General features: G+C 48.3%; 1 protein-coding gene across 1 annotated transcript; it reads left to right on the top strand.

The window, feature by feature from the left end:
* Positions 1-12,330: 12,330 nt before the first annotated feature.
* Positions 12,331-14,704, top strand: LOC308610413 (BCL-6 corepressor-like). The gene is made up of 4 exons (XM_081259559.1): positions 12,331-12,770; positions 13,218-13,444; positions 14,026-14,207; positions 14,538-14,704. The coding sequence occupies exons 1-2, from the start codon at positions 12,593-12,595 to the stop codon at positions 13,307-13,309; spliced, it is 270 nt and encodes an 89-aa protein (XP_081115685.1). The 5' UTR covers positions 12,331-12,592; the 3' UTR covers positions 13,310-13,444; positions 14,026-14,207; positions 14,538-14,704.
* Positions 14,705-21,455: the final 6,751 nt, after the last annotated feature.

Genomic DNA, 21,455 nt, shown 5'->3' on the forward strand with positions numbered 1-21,455 from the left:
TGGCACAGTGGTTGAGAGTCCGCCTGCCGATGCAGGGGACACGGGTTCGTGCCCCGCTCTGGGAGGATCCCGCGTGCCGCGGAGCGGCTGGGCCCGTGAGCCATGGCCGCTGAGCCTGCGCATCCGGAGCCTGTGCTCCGCAACGGGAGAGGCCACAGCAGTGAGAGGCCCGCGTACCGCAAAAAAAAAAAAAAAAAAAAAAAAAAACCACATTGAGATATTACTTCACACCTGTTAGAACAGTCATCCTCAAAAATGTCAAAAGATAACAAATGCTCATGAGGATGTGGAGAAAAGGGAACTCTTGTGCTGTTGGTGGGATTGTAAATTGGTAAAGCCAGTATGGAAAACAGTATGGAGGATCCTCAAAAATTAACACTAGAACTACATATATCTAGCAACTCCACTTCTAGGAATATATCCAAAGAAAATGAAAACACTAACTCAAAAAGATATCTGCACCCCCATGTTCATAGCAGCATTATTTATAATAGCCAAGACATGGAAACAATCTAAGTGCCCATTGATGGACAAATGGGTAAAGAGGTTGTTTTATATATTTATAGGTATATACATATTATAGGTATACACACACACACACACTGAAATATTATTCATCTGTAAGAAAACAAAGAAATGCTACCAGTTGAGATAACAGAAATGGACCTTGAAGGCTTTATGCTAAGTTAAATAAGTCAGAGAAAGAAAGGCAAACACTATATGATCTCACTTATGTGTGGAATCTAGAAAAAAAGAAAACAATCATAGAAAAAGAGATCAGACCTGTGGTTACAGGAGACAGAGGGTCAGAGGAGGGGAAATTGGAGGAAGACGGTCAAAGGTACAAGCTTCCAATTGTAAGATAAATACATACTATGGACATAATGTACAACATGATGACTATAGCTAACACTGACGTGTGATATATAGAAAAATTGTTAAGAATAAATTCTAAGCATTCTCTTCACAGAAAAGTATTATTTGATCTCATTTATATAAATGTGTGTGTTTGTGTGAGAGAGAAGGACAGAATACAAAAATGCAAAAAGAAAAGTTGTAAAGTACGAAGCTGCTTAGGTTTATACCTCAACTATAACAGATAACAATTTGTTTAATTTTAATAGGTGCAAAAATAAATATTAAGCATAGAACAAGCAAAAAGAAAAACTGAGCCCAGCGTAGATGTCCTTAAAGCATTTGCAAAGGAGGGCTGTATTAGGTCCGCAAACACCTGCAATTACAGGCAAAATTCTGTGTGTGTGTGTTGTGTATGTACTTGGGGAGTGGATGCATAGCCTTTATTGAATTAGTAAAGGGGATGTTAAGACCCAAAAGTTTAAAAAGCACTGGAAAGCCTGATCACAAAACCATTTTAAACTACTCTGATTATGTTTTATAGTTTTCCTTCACTCGTTAACACTTCAAAGAACAGCATGTGAATGTGGAAAGAATCTCTGCCATTTAGGTAAGATCTCTGAGTCTCAGCGTAAAATTAGCATATAGTAGAAGGATGAAATTATACACCATAGATGAAAGTACCTAGCAGAGCGCTTTAAGACTAGTACTTACTTATGCAAGACATCTTCCCCTGCTTACTTGTTTTCAGTAGAATGAAAGCATACTGAAAGCTGGTACAATGTCTTCTTTGAAGTTTTCTTTTGTAATGCTTACTATGCTTTTTGATACGGATGAGCCAATATCCACTTAAGGGCATGTAAGCTCACAATAACTTTTGTTGAATATAACTGTTTGAATGTACTTTCACTATATTATTATATAGGGATTTTAAACTAAAACCTACTTGCACACATTATTTAGAGCCTAACTTGGATATCAGAGTAGGTGGATATACACCCCTGGAAAATAATAGCTAATTTCTTCACTAACATCAAACTGCTGAACATCTACTTTGCATATACATAGCTAGGCACTGTATTATGAGTTGCAGGTAATACAAAGTTGTTAGTCAAAGACTCTGCTCTCTAGGGTTATTTTACAACAGCAAATCATGTTCAAACTAAAGGATAGACCAAAATAGAAAGTGCCATAGGAATTTAGACAAGGGAGAAACACATCTGAAATGAGAAGGAAGGTGGGTATGGGGAAGGGTTCATGGAAGAGGCAGTGTATGCTGTGAGCAAGGTTTCAACGTGTAGCAGGGTGAGTGAAAGGAACAAATGAAGACATATAGTCGTGATATCATGAGGCACAAACTAGAAATAAACAGCACTTGTTCTAGGCTGGTCATGAGGTAATATAAGGGGATTACTGAGAAACTAGATAAAGAGATATCTCTTTATATATTACTTATTAATAATACTTTTGAACACAAGTATTTAATTTAAAAAAAAGAACAATATAGGGATAGGAGATTAGGAGGTACAAACTATTATTATAAAATGAGCTATAAGGACATATTGCATAGCACAGAAAATATAGCCAATATTTTATAATAACTATAAATGGAGTATAACCTCTAAACATTGTGAGTCACTATATTTTACACCTGTAACTTATATAATATTACACATCAACTCTACTTCAATTAAAAATGCTATTTTAGTGAATAAAACACTAAGCAGTAAAATTTTTAAAAAAGAACTTAGAAGAGAACTTAAAAATAAAGACATAAAGAGCAGGTTGAAACAGCGCAGAAATCTGGCAATTAAGAGGCCATTGATAACTTTCAAAATAGCACTTTTTCTACCCATTCTCAGTGGAGGCAAAGCCTTATTAATTCTACTATTTCTTTTTCTGTTTTTCAAAATCTCAGGATAAGTCTCTTTCAATTGTAGCTAATGGCAGTAATGCAGCACCAGAAAATGCCTTTTGTAAGGAGAGGCAACTTTGAATCCTAAATCGGTACTCAAGTCTTAAGTTACTGATAACACCGACCACCCACCAGACTAAATTTTTTTTTTTTACGTGATTGGAAAGCAACAGATTGATTTCAATTCTATCTTGTCAAATCTACAAAAAAGTTCCCACAGTTCATTTAGCAACTAATAGCGTACATCCTTCTATTTGGTATTACTCCTCCTCCTTAACACCGGGCAATTAATTTTGCCTTTCTCTGGGAAACGTTTTTAACAAAGGAAATAGAGTCATAAATCAGTTTCGGATAGGAAATCATACAACTATTTCTACCTAGGGCTTTGAATTTAGAAACTTTCCTCAGAAATTGTTGAAATATAACAAAGTCCAAACTCAGAAATAACTTAAATTTAATTATCTTAGTTGCACTAAAATAACAAATTCTATTTTCTATCTTGTTTTCTTTCTTCCCCAGAAGGCTTCTCCAACCCTAATCCATAACTTAATGCATTCATCTCACCTATAAAATCACTGGCAGGTATGATGCCGGCTTTGGCGGCTCCAGTCCCCTAACCCTGACCCATTTCTTGCCAAAGAATTCAGTTTCTTCAGAAACCAAGTAACAGACATTTCAATTTCTAACCATCATTAGCATATTTTCATGTACTAATACTCAACATAAAAACACCTTTTAAAATTACAGAAATTTTTACTGTACTTAAGATCAATTGCACTAACCTGTATTTCATAAACCTTGGGCTACTTTCTTAAAAATGAATTATTATTTTAATATGTTTTTCACTTATTATTCAGAATAATTATTCATATAATTAAATATTTTACAATTAGGTAAGAAAGGTGGAAAATAGTTTTGCTATTCTTGTTCTTTGTTCTCTCTTCTACTTGGTGTGCCTGAGTCAAAATTTTAGAATATTGAAAATTTAATATTTCAAACCCAAACCACATTTAAAGATAATAATAACAACCAGCCAAAACAATTTCGGTCCAGAGCTTTGCATGGTCTGGGGAACAGTTCTCTGAGTGGGCCATTTGGAGTGGGATTTGCCCACCTGCCTCCACTCCTTCTGCCTCATATACTGAAGATAGAGACAAAGAAACCAACTCAAGTCTTTCCAAAGTGTATTTATAAATAGAGAATTTGTAATCAGAAAAGCAATAACGATATATAATAGAAGTAACGTGATTTTTCAGAACCAGTATCTTGTTCTAAAGCAATATTTAAAAAAGAAGGTAAGGGGCTTCCCTGGTGGCGCAGTGGTTGAGAGTCCGTCTGCCGATGCAGGGGACACGGGTTCGTGCCCCAGTCCGGGGAAATCCCACATGCCGCGGAGCGACTGGGCCCGTGAGCCATGGCCGCTGAGCCTGCGCGTCCGGAGCCTGTGCCCCGCAACGGGAGAGGCCACAACAGTGAGAGGCCCGTGTACCGCAAAAAAAAAAAAAAAAAAAGTAAGAAGTTTAGCTATAAACCCTGGCCCTCTTTTTTATTGATCTCCTATTTTAATTTCTTAAAATAAAATCCATGGCCTTTTGAGTCAAACTGTCTCTTTAATTTCAGATTTAAAGATAACAAATCTCTTTTTAAATGGAATATTGGCACACAGACACCACACAGTCTGGCTTATTACAACTGTTCTCTGTTGGTGAAGTGGCACATTTGCAATCCCCACCATAGCAATCTTCACCATTTCACAGAATATCATTCAATTGTACATCCCTAGGTGAGCAACAAGAATGGGTACTTGAAAAAAAAAAAAAAAAGAATGGGTACTTGAGCTCAGGAGCAAAGCGTTTGTGGGGAAATCCTAGGTCAGAACCCCTAAAAGGGGAGACTAACTTGAGGATGCCCAAATAACCTGAGGTTTACCTTGGCCACCTCCCCTGGCTTTCTGACTGCCTGTGGGAAAAGTCTCTCTGGAAACTCTTTTGAGGTTATTGGGGGAATCCTAGGACAAACACACTGCTTGCTTTTGCAGGAGGGCTTGCCCCATACCCTACCCAGCTAGGTGTCTCACAACCTAGCTGGACTAAAAAACCTTCAAGAAAAACGGGATAGACTGACATTTGCATTTCTACTTCCACCTATTCTTATGCACAAAATATGTAGGTAGAGCCCTCTTTCTCACACCCCAATAGATTCTGCTGTCCTTGAAACCCATCTGGTAGCTGCAGTGACTACAATGAAGGGAGTTATCGGAAACCATATTGGTACTGGGCTTAAAGGATTTTTCATGCCATGCATTTTGGGGAAGGACACAGATAACAGTCCAAACGTGGTATAAGGCAATGCCCTTTCTGGGTCCTTGAAAAATCAGTCACGGAACACAGGTGGTGGACAGGAGCTGACAAGAGCTGGTTTGTTAATGAGCACAGCATCCCCGGGGCGGGGGGGATCAGTGAGATGATTGACAAGAGAAGATGGTAAATGAAGGGAGAAGTGGGGACAAGTGCTGCTCAACCCAAGCTGAACTCCAGGAGGTAAATTTCTCCTCTAATTTGAGATTCTTTCTAAAGGTTCAGTATTGAAGTGGATGTTTGACGTTGAAATGTGCAGACCCATTCTGATAACTGGAAAGGGAGGAGGCTGAGGAACGCAAAAGGAGAAGGAAGATTTCCGATTACTTCTCCAGGCTGCTGACAAGAACCTGCTGCTCGCAAACCACAAATTAACCAAGCGAAGGTTGAAGGTAGCAACGTAAAAGTGCAACTCAAATTATTTTACATTCGGAATCCTCTTCAATATCTAAGCGAGTGTAGCACAGCAATGGTTGATTATCTTAAGATTACAGAGGCTGACCGCCTTCTTTGTTTGCCCAGTAACACCGCTCCTCCAATAATCTCAAGCACTTGGCTGATTAACATTTCAATTTCAGTTGTTGCTCCTTTTCCCATTGCAGAAGGCGGCAGGGATATTCCCCTTCTTCCCTCTGTATTACAAACCCCATTACTAACCAAGCAGAAAGCACCGCGCAGTGTGGCCGAGGCTAATAATAGCCGGGCTGCTTACCTTCTCCGGAGGGATCGAATCAGCGCATGTCCCCGGCGCCGGCTGCCCCGGGGCCGCAGTGCCGCCGCGCCGGGTCTGTGTGTGGTCAGCTCGGCCGGCCCCCCACCCCACCTGCCAGCTGCAGCAGCTGCTCCCGGCGCTGAGCTCCGGCCGCCGGAAGTCATCCCCCGCCCCTGGCCGGATCGCCACATTCCGCGCCAGCCGCGGGGGGAGAGGGGCCTCTCCCGGCTGCGGGCACCGGCTCCTGGGAACTGCGCTCAACGATCGCTACCCTTCCCGGTTGTAGGGTTATTTTCTAGGAATGCTTTTACAGAAGAAGCGTCGCCGGCTGGTGGACCGAGAGAGAAGAGCCAGAGTGACTTTCCCTGCAGAGCGCCTTTCCTCTGAGCGCTCCCCTGTCACTCCCGCGGCATGGACGGCTCCATTCCGCTGTGTGGGTTTTCCACCCTCTTCATCTTCCTTATCTGTATTGTTCATTTCGCTGAATTTGAGAGTGGGATTAGCTCTTAAGATATCATTCAAACACTCCGAAAATATTTTAAATTGGCGACTAGTTTTTCTAAGCCCCTTGTAGCGAGCTCCACTTCCCCCCCCCCCCCCACACACACACAGTTACTCGCACGTACACACCCAGCCAAACCACTCACAATTAGGAAAGCTGGGACCTCTCGCCCTCTTGCCTACGTAATGAAACAGGAAACTCCCAAAGGAGTGGGGAAGTAGGACCGGCTAGCGAAAGCACTCGAGGAAAGAGAGAGGGGTCGCCCCAAGATTTTGTTGCTGTTTAGTGGTGTCCTTAGTGGACAGATGTTCCCCCTCTAACCCCCTGGCCTCGCCCCAAGTGGAATGGCTGGTCTGGTGACAGCTGTAACATTTGAAAACAAAGAAGCTGAAGCCACATTAACAGATGGCTGCATCTCTTTCTTTCCCGAAGGATTGATCAGAATTGGCTTTAAGAATCATATTAGCATATACGTATATAATAAGCCCTTTCCTTCTCTCTTTAAATTGGCACCAGCTCTTAACAGGTTTCTCTCTCTCTCTCATCTTCCTCCCTCCCTCCTTCCCTCCGTCCCTCTCCTAAGCTGACCAGATCATCAGTTTCCGGATTTAAGGGGGAAAAAAGGCCAAGGATGTGCTCTCTTTACAGCTGAACCAGGGTTTATTTTCCCAGTGTTGAGCCATTCCCAAGTAGAGAGGCTCTTTGACACTAGGGTTCTCTGTGAGTGAACTTCTCACATTCAGCTTGCTTTTGGAATTGCCCATCACTAGGTCCAGGCCAGTTTTATCCTTGGATTTGTCCAGCAACCTAAACAGTATAATTGCACAAAGCCAAGGCAGTACTTTTACTCTAGGAAGCCTTCCCAACTCTCTGTTTAGCAGTTCCAAAATTAGGAGGTAGTGTAGCAAACAGTTTCAACAAGGCTCAGTAAGAATTCTTGACCCTAGAATGCGGGCTTTTTAAAAGCTGGAACAACCTAATTCATCTCTCTGTGTTTCACTTTCATAAAATTAGACCTCACCAAAGAGCAGGGGATTCTTAATATGTATCAAAGTGTATGTGGAATCTGGATGGGAATATTACATCTTTAATTTCACTAACCTCTAACTGCAATTTAGTATTTAGCATGTCCTTTAAATCTAAATGCAGACAACAAACCACAATAATATTAGGAGTACCTGTGACTATATCCCCAGCAGATATCACAGACAATTTCCTAAGGCAGTTTTATAGATATCTCAAAGTATCACTACTCTGATGTCACAATCAAATCATCATTACCTTTTTTGTTTTATCTAATAGACTATATCTATTTTAGAATGGTTTTAGATATACAGAAAAATTAAGGGGATAATACAGAGTTCTTATATATCTCATTCCCAATTTCCTCTATTATTGACACCGTACACTAGTGTGGTACCTTTTTTACAATTAATGAGCCAATATTAATACAATAATATTAACCAGAGTCTGTACTTTATTCAGATTCCCTTGGCTTTTGCCTAGTGTCCTTAATTCCATTTCAGGCTTCCATCCAGGACACCACATTACATTTAGTTATCAAGCCCCCTTAGGCTCCTCTGGGCTGTGGTAGTTTCTCAGGCTTTTCTTGTTTTTGATAACCTTGACAGTTATTTATTTATTTATTTATTTATTTATTTATTTATTTATTTATTTTTGGCTGTGTTGGGTGTTCGTTGCTGCGCGCGGGCTTTCTCTAGTTGCGGAGAGCGGGGGTTACTCTTCGTTGCAGTGCACCGGCCTCTGATTGAAGTGGCCTCTCTCGCTGTGGAGCACGGGCTGTAGGCGCCTGGGCCTCCGTAGTTGCAGCACATGGGCTCAGTAGTTGTGGCTCACGGGCTTAGTTGCTCCCTGGCATGTGGGATCTTCCCAGGCCAGTGCTCGAACCCGTGTCCCCTGCATTGGCAGGTGGACTCTCAACCACTGCGCCACCAGGGAAGCCCCAACCTTGACGGTTTTGAGGAGCAGTGATCAAGTGTTTTGTAGCATACCTCACTAATGTAAACTGTCCAATGCTTTTCTCATGGTAAGACTGGGATTATGGTTTATTGGGAGGACAACCAGATAAAGTGCCTTTTTTATAACATCTTATCAAGGGTACATGCTATCAACATGATTTGACTGTTGATGTTGACCTTGATAACCTGGCTGAGGTCGTGTCTAAGATTTCTCCACTGAAAAGTCACTCCTCCACCCCTTCCACACTACACTTGTTGGAAGGAAGTCACTATGTGAAGCACAAACCCAAAGAGTGGAGAGTTATGATCCACCTCCTTGAGGACAGAGTATGTACATAAAGTATTTGGAATTCTTCCACGCAGCGTTGTCTATTTCCCCCCAAATATTAATTTATTCAATTATTGATATTTATTTATATCAGTATAGACTCGTGGATATCTATTTTATCCTTTGGGTTATAATCCAATACTTTATTTTGTTGTTTGAATTGTTCCAGCTTTGGCCATTGGGAGCTTTTGCTTTTGGCGCCTGTACTCCTTTGACATACTCCCTTTGGGGTGTGTGAGTTTGTGTGTGTCTGTGTATCTGTGTGTATATGTGTTTAGCATGCCTGTTTGTGTGTGTGTTTAACACTTCCTGACTTTCTGGTACCACAAGGTGCTCCAGGCTCATTTTGTGTATTTCCTGCCCCAGTCCTAGAATCAGTCATTTCTCTGAGGAGCCCTGATTCCTTTTATTGGAGAGTCACCTGAAGGGGCCACTGTTCTTACTGCGGCCTCCACGTCCAAGGCCCAGCAGGTGTTCATTCCATTCAGCTGGATATGAACGGGCCTTCTTGTTCTTGGGCCATCATGTCTTGAGCTGATATGGGCTCAGGTCCTTCTCATGGGTGTCGGTGTGGCCGAGAGCCGAGCTGTGAGCACATGGGAGCTGGGGCGGGGATTTGGGGCGGGCAGGGGTCACAGAGAGGGTCCAGGATGCCTTCAAGATGTCTTCCCCCTTCTGAGGCAGCCCCTACCCATGGAGGGACCAGGAGCTTCCAAGGTGGTGGGTGCTGTTTGCGTGGCCCTGGTTGTCCTGGTGCGGGTGCATCTTGTTGCTAGGGGCTTGTTTAAAAAAGAAATTAACTTGAAAACACAGTGGCTGAGATACTCATTTATTCTTTATGATCACATGGGTGGCTGAGTGAAATTTTTATTTTGGAAGTTCACCAAATGAGTTTGGAGGTTCCTCAGACTTGGAAGTTCATCACTAGGAACCCTCAGTGGCATTTGAAGATGGGGCGGGGCAAGGAGGCATTGGTCCCTTCCTTCTCAAATTTGGAGTAACCATCTCCCTTGCCAAGCACTTGGCTGGGACAGGCCTAGGACCTGCTCAGTGGCAGTGCCTGGCCAGGAGCTGGAGGAAGCCTCAGTCAAGGGGCTTCATGAAACTTCTTTGCTCAGGGAACTCTTCCAGCTGAGCACCTGCATGTTTGTAAACTACTTTGGAACAGAGATCCCCTGCACTCCTTCTGTAGCGGGTGTAACTTTGAACAAGGTTAGCCCTGACTGGAGGTGCTATTATACTTAAGCTACAGAGAAGGGGATTTTAATCCTGGGGAGCCTTGCAGCGACTCAGAACCCTCACCTTGTTTAGGCCTCACTGGGCATGGCTCAACAGTGGTGAGGGTGCTTTGTTGCCACAGTGACTTGTAAATGTTGCTGTGGTGATGCTTCTGTGAGGTGATGCTATTGGTACAACCATAATGAATTTGGGATATATGTGCTGTGAGTCATAGGACCATGCTGCAGGGACCACGTGCACATCTTGCTTAGACTGGGTGACCAAGGGCACATGGCTTCCCACTTTTAGAAGGGCCAAAAGTAGCAATGATGGCAAAGCCTGATGGTTAGGATCCCCGTGTATCTATTTATCTCCCCATCTCCTTTGCCCTCAAGGGTCATCCTCCTGTGGGTCGTGGTTAGAACAGTCTTTGAGAAGCTCCAAGTGACACGGAGCCTCTACCCCATAGCTCGTGGCCATGGGTATCTTGGGCAGTCGGGGTGGGCGTCCTTCAGGGTTATTACTGGCCTGGGTAAGGTCACACTAGCGTAAGGTCTTGGGGGGCCTTAGCTGAGGGGAATTGAGATCTTTGCCCTAAAAGGCTCCGGGGTTGGGGGAAGGGTGGATGGACCTAGTTTGGGAAAAGAAACTTTCAAATTGGACATGGGGGTTCTTAAGGTAGCCCTTCCATTCCTCCATGGATCCCCTCCCACGGAGCTTTTAGGGAAGGCTGATTGGACCAGAGAAGTCCAATGGTGTAACCAGCAGGGCTCACCTCTTAAAGTTTCCTACATTTCAGGCCTGAGATTCAGGCTGGTCTGAAAGTCTTGGCATCTTTTGGTTAAAGGGATTTTTCCAGCCTTTCTCTATGCTTAGCCTGGCCCGTGATTATGAAGCCCACCCTGGAGGGAGGCTAGCAATAACATTCCCACTTTACAAGTGAAGGGGGCCGAGTTGTAAAGCGGCGCCATTCCTGCCCGAGTGTTTGAGAGGGTCACAGAGCAGCCCGAGTGAGAGTTGCAGCACGCCGTCTTCACCGGGCCTGCAGTAGCCTGGGCTGCATCACCTGTAAGCACAGGCCAGGAGTTTGGGGTTTCTCCTGCTGCCATGGCAGGAGACCCTCGCGGTTGCGGTGATTCCACCATTCTGGCAAGAGTAGATGGGGATCTCTCCCACCTTGGGATACCCTTGGAGAAAAGCGAAGTGTGTTCCACCATTGAGAACACAGGTCAGGCTAGCCCAGGCCAGGGTGAGGTTCATCCCCACAACTGGCTGCCATTAAATGCTGGGAATGCCCCCCAAGAGAGGCTGATCAGGGGACCAGCCGGCTGGGCCGAAGTGGGAGTGATACTTGAAGTGGTCTAGGGAGAGGAGGAGGAATGCGAGCAGCATGTGAGGGGTGTGTCCATGATTTCATCTAGAAAAACGGGCTGTGGGAGCTTAGCTCAGGTGTTAATGAAATACCAAACTCATACACCCACCCCCACCCCCGGCCGGTGATGGACACAGGGTCATCTTCGGGGAACTCTTTAACAGCACAGTGATCATTATGGAATTATTTGTGTGTTAGAAACAATGTGACTAGCAAAGCAGTTGAACTGTTTCTTTGGCTAGAGCAAAAGTGAGGAGTGATGTTAGGCTGGGGTGATTGGAGGAAAAGCCCCAAGTGGATGCTAGATTGAGCAGGGGGGCAGGAGCAACACAGGCGGAGCTGGGGTGTGAGCAGTTCAGCCCTGCCCGCCACCCCCCCACCCCCCACCCCCCATGAAGGGGGTTGGAGTCTTGTCTTTGAAATGTCCTTAGATGCTTGTTGCCTGGGAAGGAAGGCGTGGAGACGTGCCAGGTGGGTGACTGGTGTCACTGAGGGCCTTCTTCCTAGACAGGAACTAGGAGCAGCCCCTCGATGGCAGTGAAATGCTTTTCCCCCCACGGGTGTGGAAAGAGGACAGACGGACTTGTAGCAATCTGGTTGAGTTCTTTGAAATTGCCCTTGACCCTTGTGTGTGCACCAGGAAGCCTTTCCTTTCCCTTTGCCAGGCTCCTCTTGCCTTGGTCTCCCCAGCTTCCCAGCCTCCCACCATTCTTTCCCTACCCTTTTTCTTCACCCTCGCCCCTGCTGACCCAAGTGAACATTGGTGCTATGTCTGTGTAGATGGCAGTTGGGGGCTATTTGGTCTCTTGATGACATCAGCCTTTTTTGTTGACTAGCAGCTGTTTCCATAGTCATTTGTAGCTCTGCCCTGATTGGTTGGATCTTACTGTGAGGTCACTCACCCCCCGTTGTAGCTCTGCCCTGATTGGTTGGATCTTACTGTGAGGTCACTCACCCCCCCTTTAAAAGTAAGCCACCTTGGAGAGTTAAGCAGTTAGGGAGTGATCTCACATGCCTATAGACGGATGGTGTAGATGCCTCACCTTGACCCTTGAAGGATGGATTGTGAGTGGGCTACGCGCCTCATTTTCTGCTTTCTTTGCTGGTTGTGTTCAGCTGTCCTTCCTTTGGGACGTCTTTCTGAGGGTTTTGTGCTTGCGGCGTGTGAGGCCCCTGGTCTCCAAAGGGGGGTGGTCTGTTGGTAGCAGATTGCCTTGGGCGTGGGGGTCCTGCCTGCTCCTGGTGACCTTTGTTCCCTCCTTTCCGGGTTGTCTCCCCTCCCCTAGGGGAGTGTTTTGATGGAAGCAAACCTGACCGCTTTGAAGCCCCAGAAGACAGTGATCTTCCTGAGGACATGGACACGGAGCCCCCCAGAGAGTCCCCCGCCGACCAGGCGGCCCCGGACGCGTCACGCAGCCCCACCCTCCGGCTGAACAGAAAGCGCAAGGTCTCTGGCGATAGGAACCACACTGAGACCACTGTGCTCCCGGAGGACTCTCTGCTGAAAGCCAAGCGGAGACGGGTCTCCAAAGGTGAGCTCGGTTTGGCTTCGGGCCCGCAGGGCACCCTACGGAAGTCCTGGAGCGGAGCAGTGGAAAGTTCCAGTCCCACCCTGGATCCCTGGGGGGAGCCACTCACACCTCCCCACCCCCCAACCCCATCTCACCCCCCACGCCCCCAAAGCCAGGTGGCGGGGCTGGAGCCCAAAGGTGGCCAAAGGCAAATAGGCCCCCTCCCGAGACTTGGTGACAAGTTCCAGCCAACACAGTGACCACACCTCTCCCCTCCCCCACCCCTCTTAGTGATGTGTAAGACAGTTTGTTCCCCCCCCCCGCCCTGGGGGGCTTCTTCATTAATTTGTAGTTATTTCTCCATTAGCTGACTGGCCTGAGAGGGAAATGACAAACAGTTCCTCTAACCACTTAGAAGAGCCACATTATAGTGAGCTGACCAACCTGAGGTGTGCATTGAATTAATAGGGCTCCATCCCAGAAAGCAGCGCCGCTTGCTGCACCTTAGAGAACGGCGGGAGCAGAGAGCAAACCTGGCCGGCAGGGCAGGAAGGAAGTGACCCAGGCGGTCCAGCCTGCGGTCACCCCCCAGGGCAATAGCATCTCCGAAGAGAAACCTGGCAGGAAAAGGGCAGAGGCCAAAAGCAACAGAAGCTGGTTGGAGGAGTCCCTTAAATGCAGTGACAATGAACAAGGTACGCACGGGGCGGGGGGCGCTCCTGGAGGGTGGATCACCCGCCCTCTGTGGGAAACGGCCCTGGAGGGGACCTGAGGGCCATCCAAGTTGACAAGAGTAGCGTGTGGCGAGCGGGGAGTTTTCTTCATGAGGTCCTTTCAGCCTGCACACTTCCTTATGGAATGGACAGTGAGGCGGGAGCTCGACTTCCTGGGCTGCTCCTCATCACCCAGCCCGCGGCTGGGCAGGAAGGGAAGTCTTGGGTGACCCCGGGCGCTTGTCAGTGCCCTCATTCCAGCCTCAGGCTGTGCCCAGTCGCCCTGTCCCGAGCACCCAGGCCCCCCACGGGTGGGGACGGGAGCGCACGAAGGGCTGGCTTCTGCCCTCTCTTGCGGCCCTTTGAAGCGACTTGCCATTTGGCGTTTCGTGGGTTAGCCTATTTGCCGGTTGAATGTGGGATGATTAAAATATTAGTGCTTTGAAAACATAATTGGTATATCTTTAAAAACTGAAGCTGCTCCAACGATCAGTGCTAACAATGGGCTTTTCTTTCCTCACCGGCTACAACTGTGTAACGCCCGCTGCTTCTCCCCCTGACAGATGTGCTGTGCATGGACGAAGAAATGGATCGGCAGCCTTCGCCCCTGCCGCAGAAATACACCGACAACAGCGAGAAACCATCCGCGAAGCGACCGTGCAAAACCAAGCATTTGATCCCTCAGGAGCCCAGGTGGGGCTTGCCGCTGCCAGGGGACTCCTAGGTGGACAATGCGGATGGCAAGGTACCTCTTGCCCCTGGCTCTCCCCCGCCCCCCGGGCCCGTGCAGGCACATCCCGCCTGCCTGCTTCTCTGCTTCTGGGGACAAAGCTTTCCTTTTCCTGAACCCCTCCCCCCAAAACGTCCCTGCCCCTTCCTAGGGGACGTGTCTCCTGGGTGGCGGTGAAGTTTCCAGCGAGTAAAAATGCAACCCCTTCCTCGCGCCCCGCCTCCCCCAGACAGAGAGGAGGAAAAGTGCTTTCCTCCACTCAGGTTTGTAACTCAGGGAGGAGGCGAACCAGCCGGGTGGAGGAAGGACAGCCTGAAATGTGTGCGCTGCCTGGTTTCGTGATAGGTGACCGTCCGGAGATTTTGAAAGCGGCCTGAGCCCAGTTCTGACTATGATCTTTCGCCGGCCAAGCAGGACCAGAAGCCCTTGGACCGTTTGCAGCAATTGTTACCAGCTTCCCAGGCCTCGCAGCTGACATGGTCAAGCTCCCCTCCAGAGACCACCCAGTCCCGCCCGATGCCACCAGAAGCGCGGAGACTTATTGTCAATATGAACGCGGGTGAGACCCTCCTACAGCAGGCCTCCCGGCTTGGCTACGAGGTGAGCATCCTTGTGGGTGCCCCGGATCAGGATCCGCTGGCTGCTGCTCCTTGGGTGGGGGACACACTGGCTGGGGATGGGGGGCGGGTCTCAGAGCCCAGCCCCCTCCACGTGGCGGGCTGGGCTGGGTGTTCCAGCAGGGTGTTTGCGTTGGCCCCGCTCACACTGCGGGCTCTTTGGTGGCTTGTTCAGTCGTGGTGTGAAAAGAAAGGCAGGCCTCTCTGATGTTCCGTTCCCGTTCAGGCAGGTAGGCTGCTTCGGCCAGTCTGGCTCACTTATCTCTGATATAAAATCTGACCTAACCCAGGGCTTGGCGACCAGGGGAATTTTAATGAGCCCTTTTGGATTCTGAATAGCAAGAAGGAGAGTAGGAGAGTAGTTATTAGCTCTACTAACTTGTGCTGTTTGGGGCAGAGTGATGCCCCTGTGGGGTAGCGGGTGGGAAGTGTCTGTGCAGAGTAGGGGTGGGAGTGGGGCAGACCTGAGCAGTCTCTTTCTGAGAGGGCACGGGAGCCGAGGGTTGATGGGCGGGGAGCAGGGGTTGAGCCTTGCACAAAACTCCCTGTCCACACTGCTGTATCCCAACCCAGCACGGCTGATGACAGTGATGGCCTCTATTACTAGAGCAACATAGAAAGATAGCTGATATCTGCCTAAGCCCGTGTGATCTGTAGTAACTCCTTTCACCCTGTTAACATCTTCACTTGGGAGTAACGCGTACTAGCCCACTCTTGGATGAGGAAACTGAGCCTCAGAGGGGTTAGCTGATACCCGTACAGGTAGCAATCCAGCAGTGCTCCACAGCCCACCACGCTCCTCAGCAAGACTGGCTCACACTGGAATTGCCCTTTTCACAGTTCAAAACCTCTGTGAGAGAGATGACTCTCCATGCCCTGTGCAGTTCCCCCACCATACTTGTCAGTAGCAATTGTGATGTAATAGCCCACAGGGCAAAGGCATTTTTCTGTGCTGGCATCAGCCCTCTGGGAGTTGAATGGTGACAGTAAAACGCGGTTCAGCAGGCTGAGCGTGGAGGTGTGGATGAGCACTGGGGTGGCAGGACCCAGGCTGGCCCGGAGCCCTGGCGCCCACACCCTCAGCCAGCTCTGTGCCCCTGTCCCCCGTCTCCCGTCGTGTCCCCCCACCCCGGTCCATAGTGCCGTGAGCCCTTGGAAGTGTGCCTGCCTTGGCCCTAAGGCATGACTGTGGGTGGGAAGTTGGAAGCACTAGGGCTATGCTTAGTTTGGGGGTGTTTTTTGTTGTTGTTGTGGGTTGAATGTGCTGTTGTTTATATCTACACGTCTCTTGGAGACCTCTCCATTAGCTAGAGAGCACTTTCTGGTAATTAGCACAGTTACTTGCAGGTGAAGTCCAAGGAGCACCCAGTTGGTTTCCCAAGAGCTGAGAGCGGGCGCCTAGGAGGACAGAGCAGATGTTGCACATAGTGTTAAGCTAGACCCCCCGTGGTTGAGAAAATAGTCTCCTTGCTTCCAGCAAACGCTGGAGGTGGGGGGGAGACCCCTAACCCCAACTTTTGGGTTAGGGTTGAGAAAGTAGACTCCCGCTTCCAGCAAATGCTGGAGATGGGGGGGCGGGGTGCTGCTGCACCCGCCGTGGAGGGGCGGGGCTCCGAGCCCCACCTGTGAACTTGGCATCATTTCCAGCAGCCTCCCTTTGGGACCAGAGAGGTCAAAAGACCCTCGTTGGTCCTCTAAGACAGTTTCCATTTTGGTTTGGTGGCTCTGAGGCCTGGACCAAGGGGCACTTGATCCATCCTTTTTTAGGCTACCTGGCCTTTGATTGCACAGGAAGCCTTGGGAATGTTTAGGGTCGGATTTGTTTTTTTCTTCAAATGTAAATTTCAATATGTAGATTCCACAGATCACCAGTGTTGATGCTGAACATTGTGACAAGTAGATGAACGCTTTCAACTTTGAATCCAACTTTCTGGGATTTCTCTGGGCAGAATTTTAAATGTTGGGATGAAGGCCCAGTTGGGAGATGTGGCAGCTTCAACCTTTTCAAATTGAAGGACAGTTTGCTTAAGCAGATAAGGGTGTGGTTTGGGAGGGTTTTCCTGAAGTTTTGTCTTCAGCATTCTTGGTTATTTTCTTCTGCTTAGCCAAAGATACCATGTGCAGTATAAAGGCTGTCTGAGCTTTATGTCATGATAATGTGGTTCTGGAAGTTTAGAAACACACTCTGGCTTCAGATCCGCGTTAAATAGATCACTTGTGTGGCCAAAGACCTCAAACCTTTCCGTCCTGGGAAAAAGGCTTCTATTTCTTAGGCTGAAACGCCAGTGTGCAACCACATGCTTGTGCCTTTAGCGGTGATGGTTAAATTTTCTATGAACTGAATAAGTCATGTTTTTTAAAAAGTTAATGAGGCATTTAATTAACTCACAACGTCGGGCTTATGGCCTTTATGGTTACATTTTGCGGGTAATGGCATTCGGCTTATAGCCGCTGAACAGAGAGCTGTCCGACAAAAGCAGTTTGACTTTGCTTGGGAATGGCTGGGCTGCCCTTCAGACACTCCCGTTTATTTCTAGCGGAGAAAATAAACCAAGGAATGTGTTGCGTCGACAGACTCGCCCCGCCTCTTCACCTTTCAGTTAGAGAAAGTGTTGGTGGCGATGGTTGCCATCCATTTAGAGGCCATCACCCTCCTAGCTAGGAGAGTGTAGTTAGCCCACTTGACCCCCAACAGAGAAGGCCTGTGGGATGCTCGTCACAGCTGGATTGCATCCCTCTAACTGGGGCCCTCTTGGGCCTTTTGAATCTTCCCAGCTAACCAGGTACCAAAGACCTGAGTTATAGGTCTAGTACTTCATGTTAATTGAACTTGGGGTTTAATATCTCTGGGCCTCAGTTTCCAAGTGTTGAATGAGGATAGTACTACCTTCCTTTCCTGGTAGCTCCTGGGTTACTGTGGGTGACAGAAGACGTCCTCATCTGGGGAAATGAAAAGCACTGTGTAAATAGTGGGATCAACGTGGTTGAGTTAGGACAGCCCGTGGCAAAAAGTCTGACCTGGCCGTGGGGCTACTGCTGCCTTTGCTGCCATCTTCCAGGAGAAGAGAGTTGACTTACCCATCAGCTTGGACGGCCTTTCATTTCTAGGTACCCTTGAATCTGCCCTAGTAGTGATGAAGGTTTCCAGGTGAAGGCCATGATTGTCACAGCAAATAAACCCTGGGTTGAGTAAATTGATGTGTGCACAGCAGTTGGTGGCGTTCAGACCTGATCCCAGAGCCACGTGACAGGGCCTCTCCCTGGCTGGGGCACACAACTCATTAGCTTGCAGCCATCCACTCAAGTCTGGCTAGTGAGGGCCTGCTAAAAGAGCAGCAGCTTCATGCGGTATCCTGGATACCAGGGCTCGGGGCAGGTGGCCTGGGAGCCCAGAGGATTGTGGGCTTTCTGGCAGGTTGGGATGTAAACGGAGAAACGCATTCGTGGGCGTGCCTTTTCTCTTCCTCCTCTTGTTTTGGAAGGGAGCTGCTGCAGTGACCTGAAGTAACAGGGCACCGATGGCCAGGTTTACCAGCATGCCCCATTGGGTTCACGTGGTAAGCAAATGGAACATTCTAGTTCGCTCCCAAGTGAGTGGTCACCTTTGATTGGCGTGTCCTCCAAAGGGCATAAAAGGTTTTACAGAACCCATCTCGCACTTATGGGCGGCTAGAATGATCCCCGTTTTAGGTTTAACAGATGAGTTACCTGAGAGATGTCACAAGGAGGCCTGTTCTGACCCCATCCCATCCCCCCTTACCCAGCAGACCATGTGTTGGGCCACATGCACGTTCTGCCTACTCCCAGCTCTCAGAACCTGACGGCTCTCTGCTGGGCACGACTTACCCAGTATAACGTGTTTTCTGGTGGCAAATGCTTTCGATGTGTCTGAAAACTTTCTTAAGGTAATAAAGCATTGAATAAATTCCTGCTCTGCTTACTGGGAGTGGTTCATATTAATATTTTAACAAGCCAAAGAAATAAGGTTAATAACAGTGATTCTAATGCACAGTGTTGACACAGAACATCTCCGGAGGTGGGGGTGAACGTTTTGTTTGATTCTTGAAATGTGGAGGTTGCAGCCTGTGGTGTATCAGGTTCCTGTCATTAACTTGGGGCAGAATCAGTCTAAAATTTTCATATTTACTCGAGAGGGTGGAGGGAGGCAAAATAGAGGGTGGGGTTATTGGAGGCATTTTGTGTCATTCCTCGAGGATGGAGGGAGAGAGCTTCTCTTTAACTCCACTTAACATACAGACAAGAGCATCTGAGGCCCAGGTTCTTATTTGGGGTCTTAACAGGGGGCGCAAGGATGTAGCTGACCTGGGTGTCCCTGCTTCTCTAAGCTGGGGAATGTTCTCCGGCTGATTTAAGCTCTCTTTAAGTGTTGGTCATCCATACTTTGATCTAAACTTGTGTTATCGTCCACTGCCACTGACTGAACAGACCCATCAAGTGAGAATGGTCTGTGCTTGGCAATGTATCATGTGTCATCTAAGATGTTAGCAGCCGTGACACCTCTGTACTGGTCACGTCGGCCCCTGGGCTGAGGGCTTTCATCGCTATCCGAATGCGTCCTCTCAGCAGCCCTGTGGAAGCTTGGAGAAGTTCAAGGGTAACTTGCCCATGGCCAGGCCACTGGTGCAGCAGAGCCTTAGACAACACTGTCTGCATCTCCAAGCCCTTCTCACGCACTCTCGCCCACCACCAGGGTGCCTGCCGCCTGCCCGCGCCATGGTGGGCTTTTGGCCCCAAGGATGTATGCCTTTGAAAGTGGGTACCGGCAAGCTATGGGGAGGTCACCCTTACAAGGTTCACTGTATGGTTGTCTGATGGTATCTCCTCTCCTCTCCTCTCCTCTCCCCGTAGGAAGCGGTCTTGTACTGCCTGGAGAACAAGATTTGTGATGTGAACCACCGCGACAACGCGGGTTACTGTCCCTGCACGAGGCTTGTGCAAGAGGTTGGCTCAACATCGTACGACACCTCCTTGAATATGGCGCCAATGTCAACTGCAGTGCCCAGGATGGAACCGGGTCAGTGGCGGTCTTGCTCTTGGCCTGGCCCTGCTGGGGCATAGGCAGTGGTTCTCAGGGTGTGCGGGGAATCCCAGAAGGAAAGATGGAGAGTGAGTGCCATGTAAGCACACTGATGGTGGAGTCCTCTAGAATGGAATCGGAGAGATCTTTCTGGCAAATTTACATAGAACTTTAAAACTCTGTGACACTCTTATGGACAGAAGTCCCTGAAAATGTTGAGCCTGCATGAATAATCAGGGGTGTTCTCTTTTAAGACCCTGGACTCTTCACCAGCGTCTGTTGAATCTCAATCTTGAACATATATGTGAGTTGAAAGTTGCAGGAGTACAGACAGGTCCAGTGGCAACTGGCTTGATAGGACCTGCCGTGTCCACCCACATCCCCGGGCCTGGCCCCCACTCTGTCCTTGACCTCGGTTTATTGGCCAGAGGCCCAGGTCTGAGTCAGCCCAAACATCTTCCTGGTTGTACCTGGGAGGCCACCACGAGGCAGGGCACTGGGGCTTTCCTGACGGTCATAAAATGAGCAAAACCGTAAGGTATTTGGTGGTTCTTGGTTTCCAAATCGCATCCTTTCTGGATGGGACTGCGGACAGTGTTCCTGACCCCAGCGGACACGGGCAGGAGGACTCTGTATCCTCCTGAGAACTCGCCCTGCCTGTCGACTGCTTCTGGGCGAGAGGGTTGATCACTCATCTCCAAATTGGTTTCAGGAGAGGTTCCACTTTGCCCCTAGTTTCTTTTACAAACTGCACTTTTTGGGTTTTGTTTGTAATGGTATAACAATGGCTTGTCGTATCTGCTTCCGTGGTGCTGGGGTTCTTCCCCCCATCCCGCCGTATGTTACCTTCATACAGTCTGTCACTATTTAAGTTCATTGGAAACGTTTTCATCGTGGCCTGAGTTCCTCCTTGGGCCATGCATTAAGAGAGATTTGCATTGAAGAATTAGGCCTGAGATGGTCCCTTCACCTGTCCCGTAAAGGGTTATGTGTTGAAATAACAGAGTAATTTGTCGCAGCGACCGTACACTCACCTCCTCGGTGAAATAGCGCGCCTACGAGGCTTGGCCGCACACGCTCGATTTTGCCCCGTGTCCTTAGAAGCAAGCGTCGCGTGCACGGGTGTAATCCCCCGCACCTCTCCTAGGTCTCTCCACGATGCTGTCAAGAATGATCATCTCGAAATTGTCCGCTTGCTCCTCTCCTACGGTGCTGATCCTACCCTGGCTACGTACTCAGGTAGAACCATCAAGAAAGTGAACCACAGCGAACTTCTGGAGAAGTTCTTAACAGGTACGGCAGAGGTCAAGACACGGTCTTGTTCAAGCATCTAGACGGTGACTTCACAGCCTTTCACCTGGGTTCCCCCTACCCCCACCCCCCATTTACTCTAAGTGACCCTTTACTGGGAAAAGCGGCCCAACGTTAGTCTGTCAAAGAAGAGATACATACTTTGAGTTTTGCGAGGTGGGGGGCTGGAAAACTCTTGGCTAGCCAGGCTAGCTTTTGTTTGGCAGGCTGGGGCGGTGAGGCGGGCAGTCCCTCAGGAAGGCGGGTGGACGCGTGGGGAGGTTTCAGTCAGATACCTGGAGGCGTGTGCAGTGGGAC

This window comes from Mesoplodon bidens, assembly GCF_964165515.1.
Source record: "Mesoplodon bidens genome assembly, contig: HAP1_SCAFFOLD_759, whole genome shotgun sequence".
NCBI classification, from domain to species: Eukaryota; Metazoa; Chordata; class Mammalia; order Artiodactyla; family Ziphiidae; genus Mesoplodon; species Mesoplodon bidens.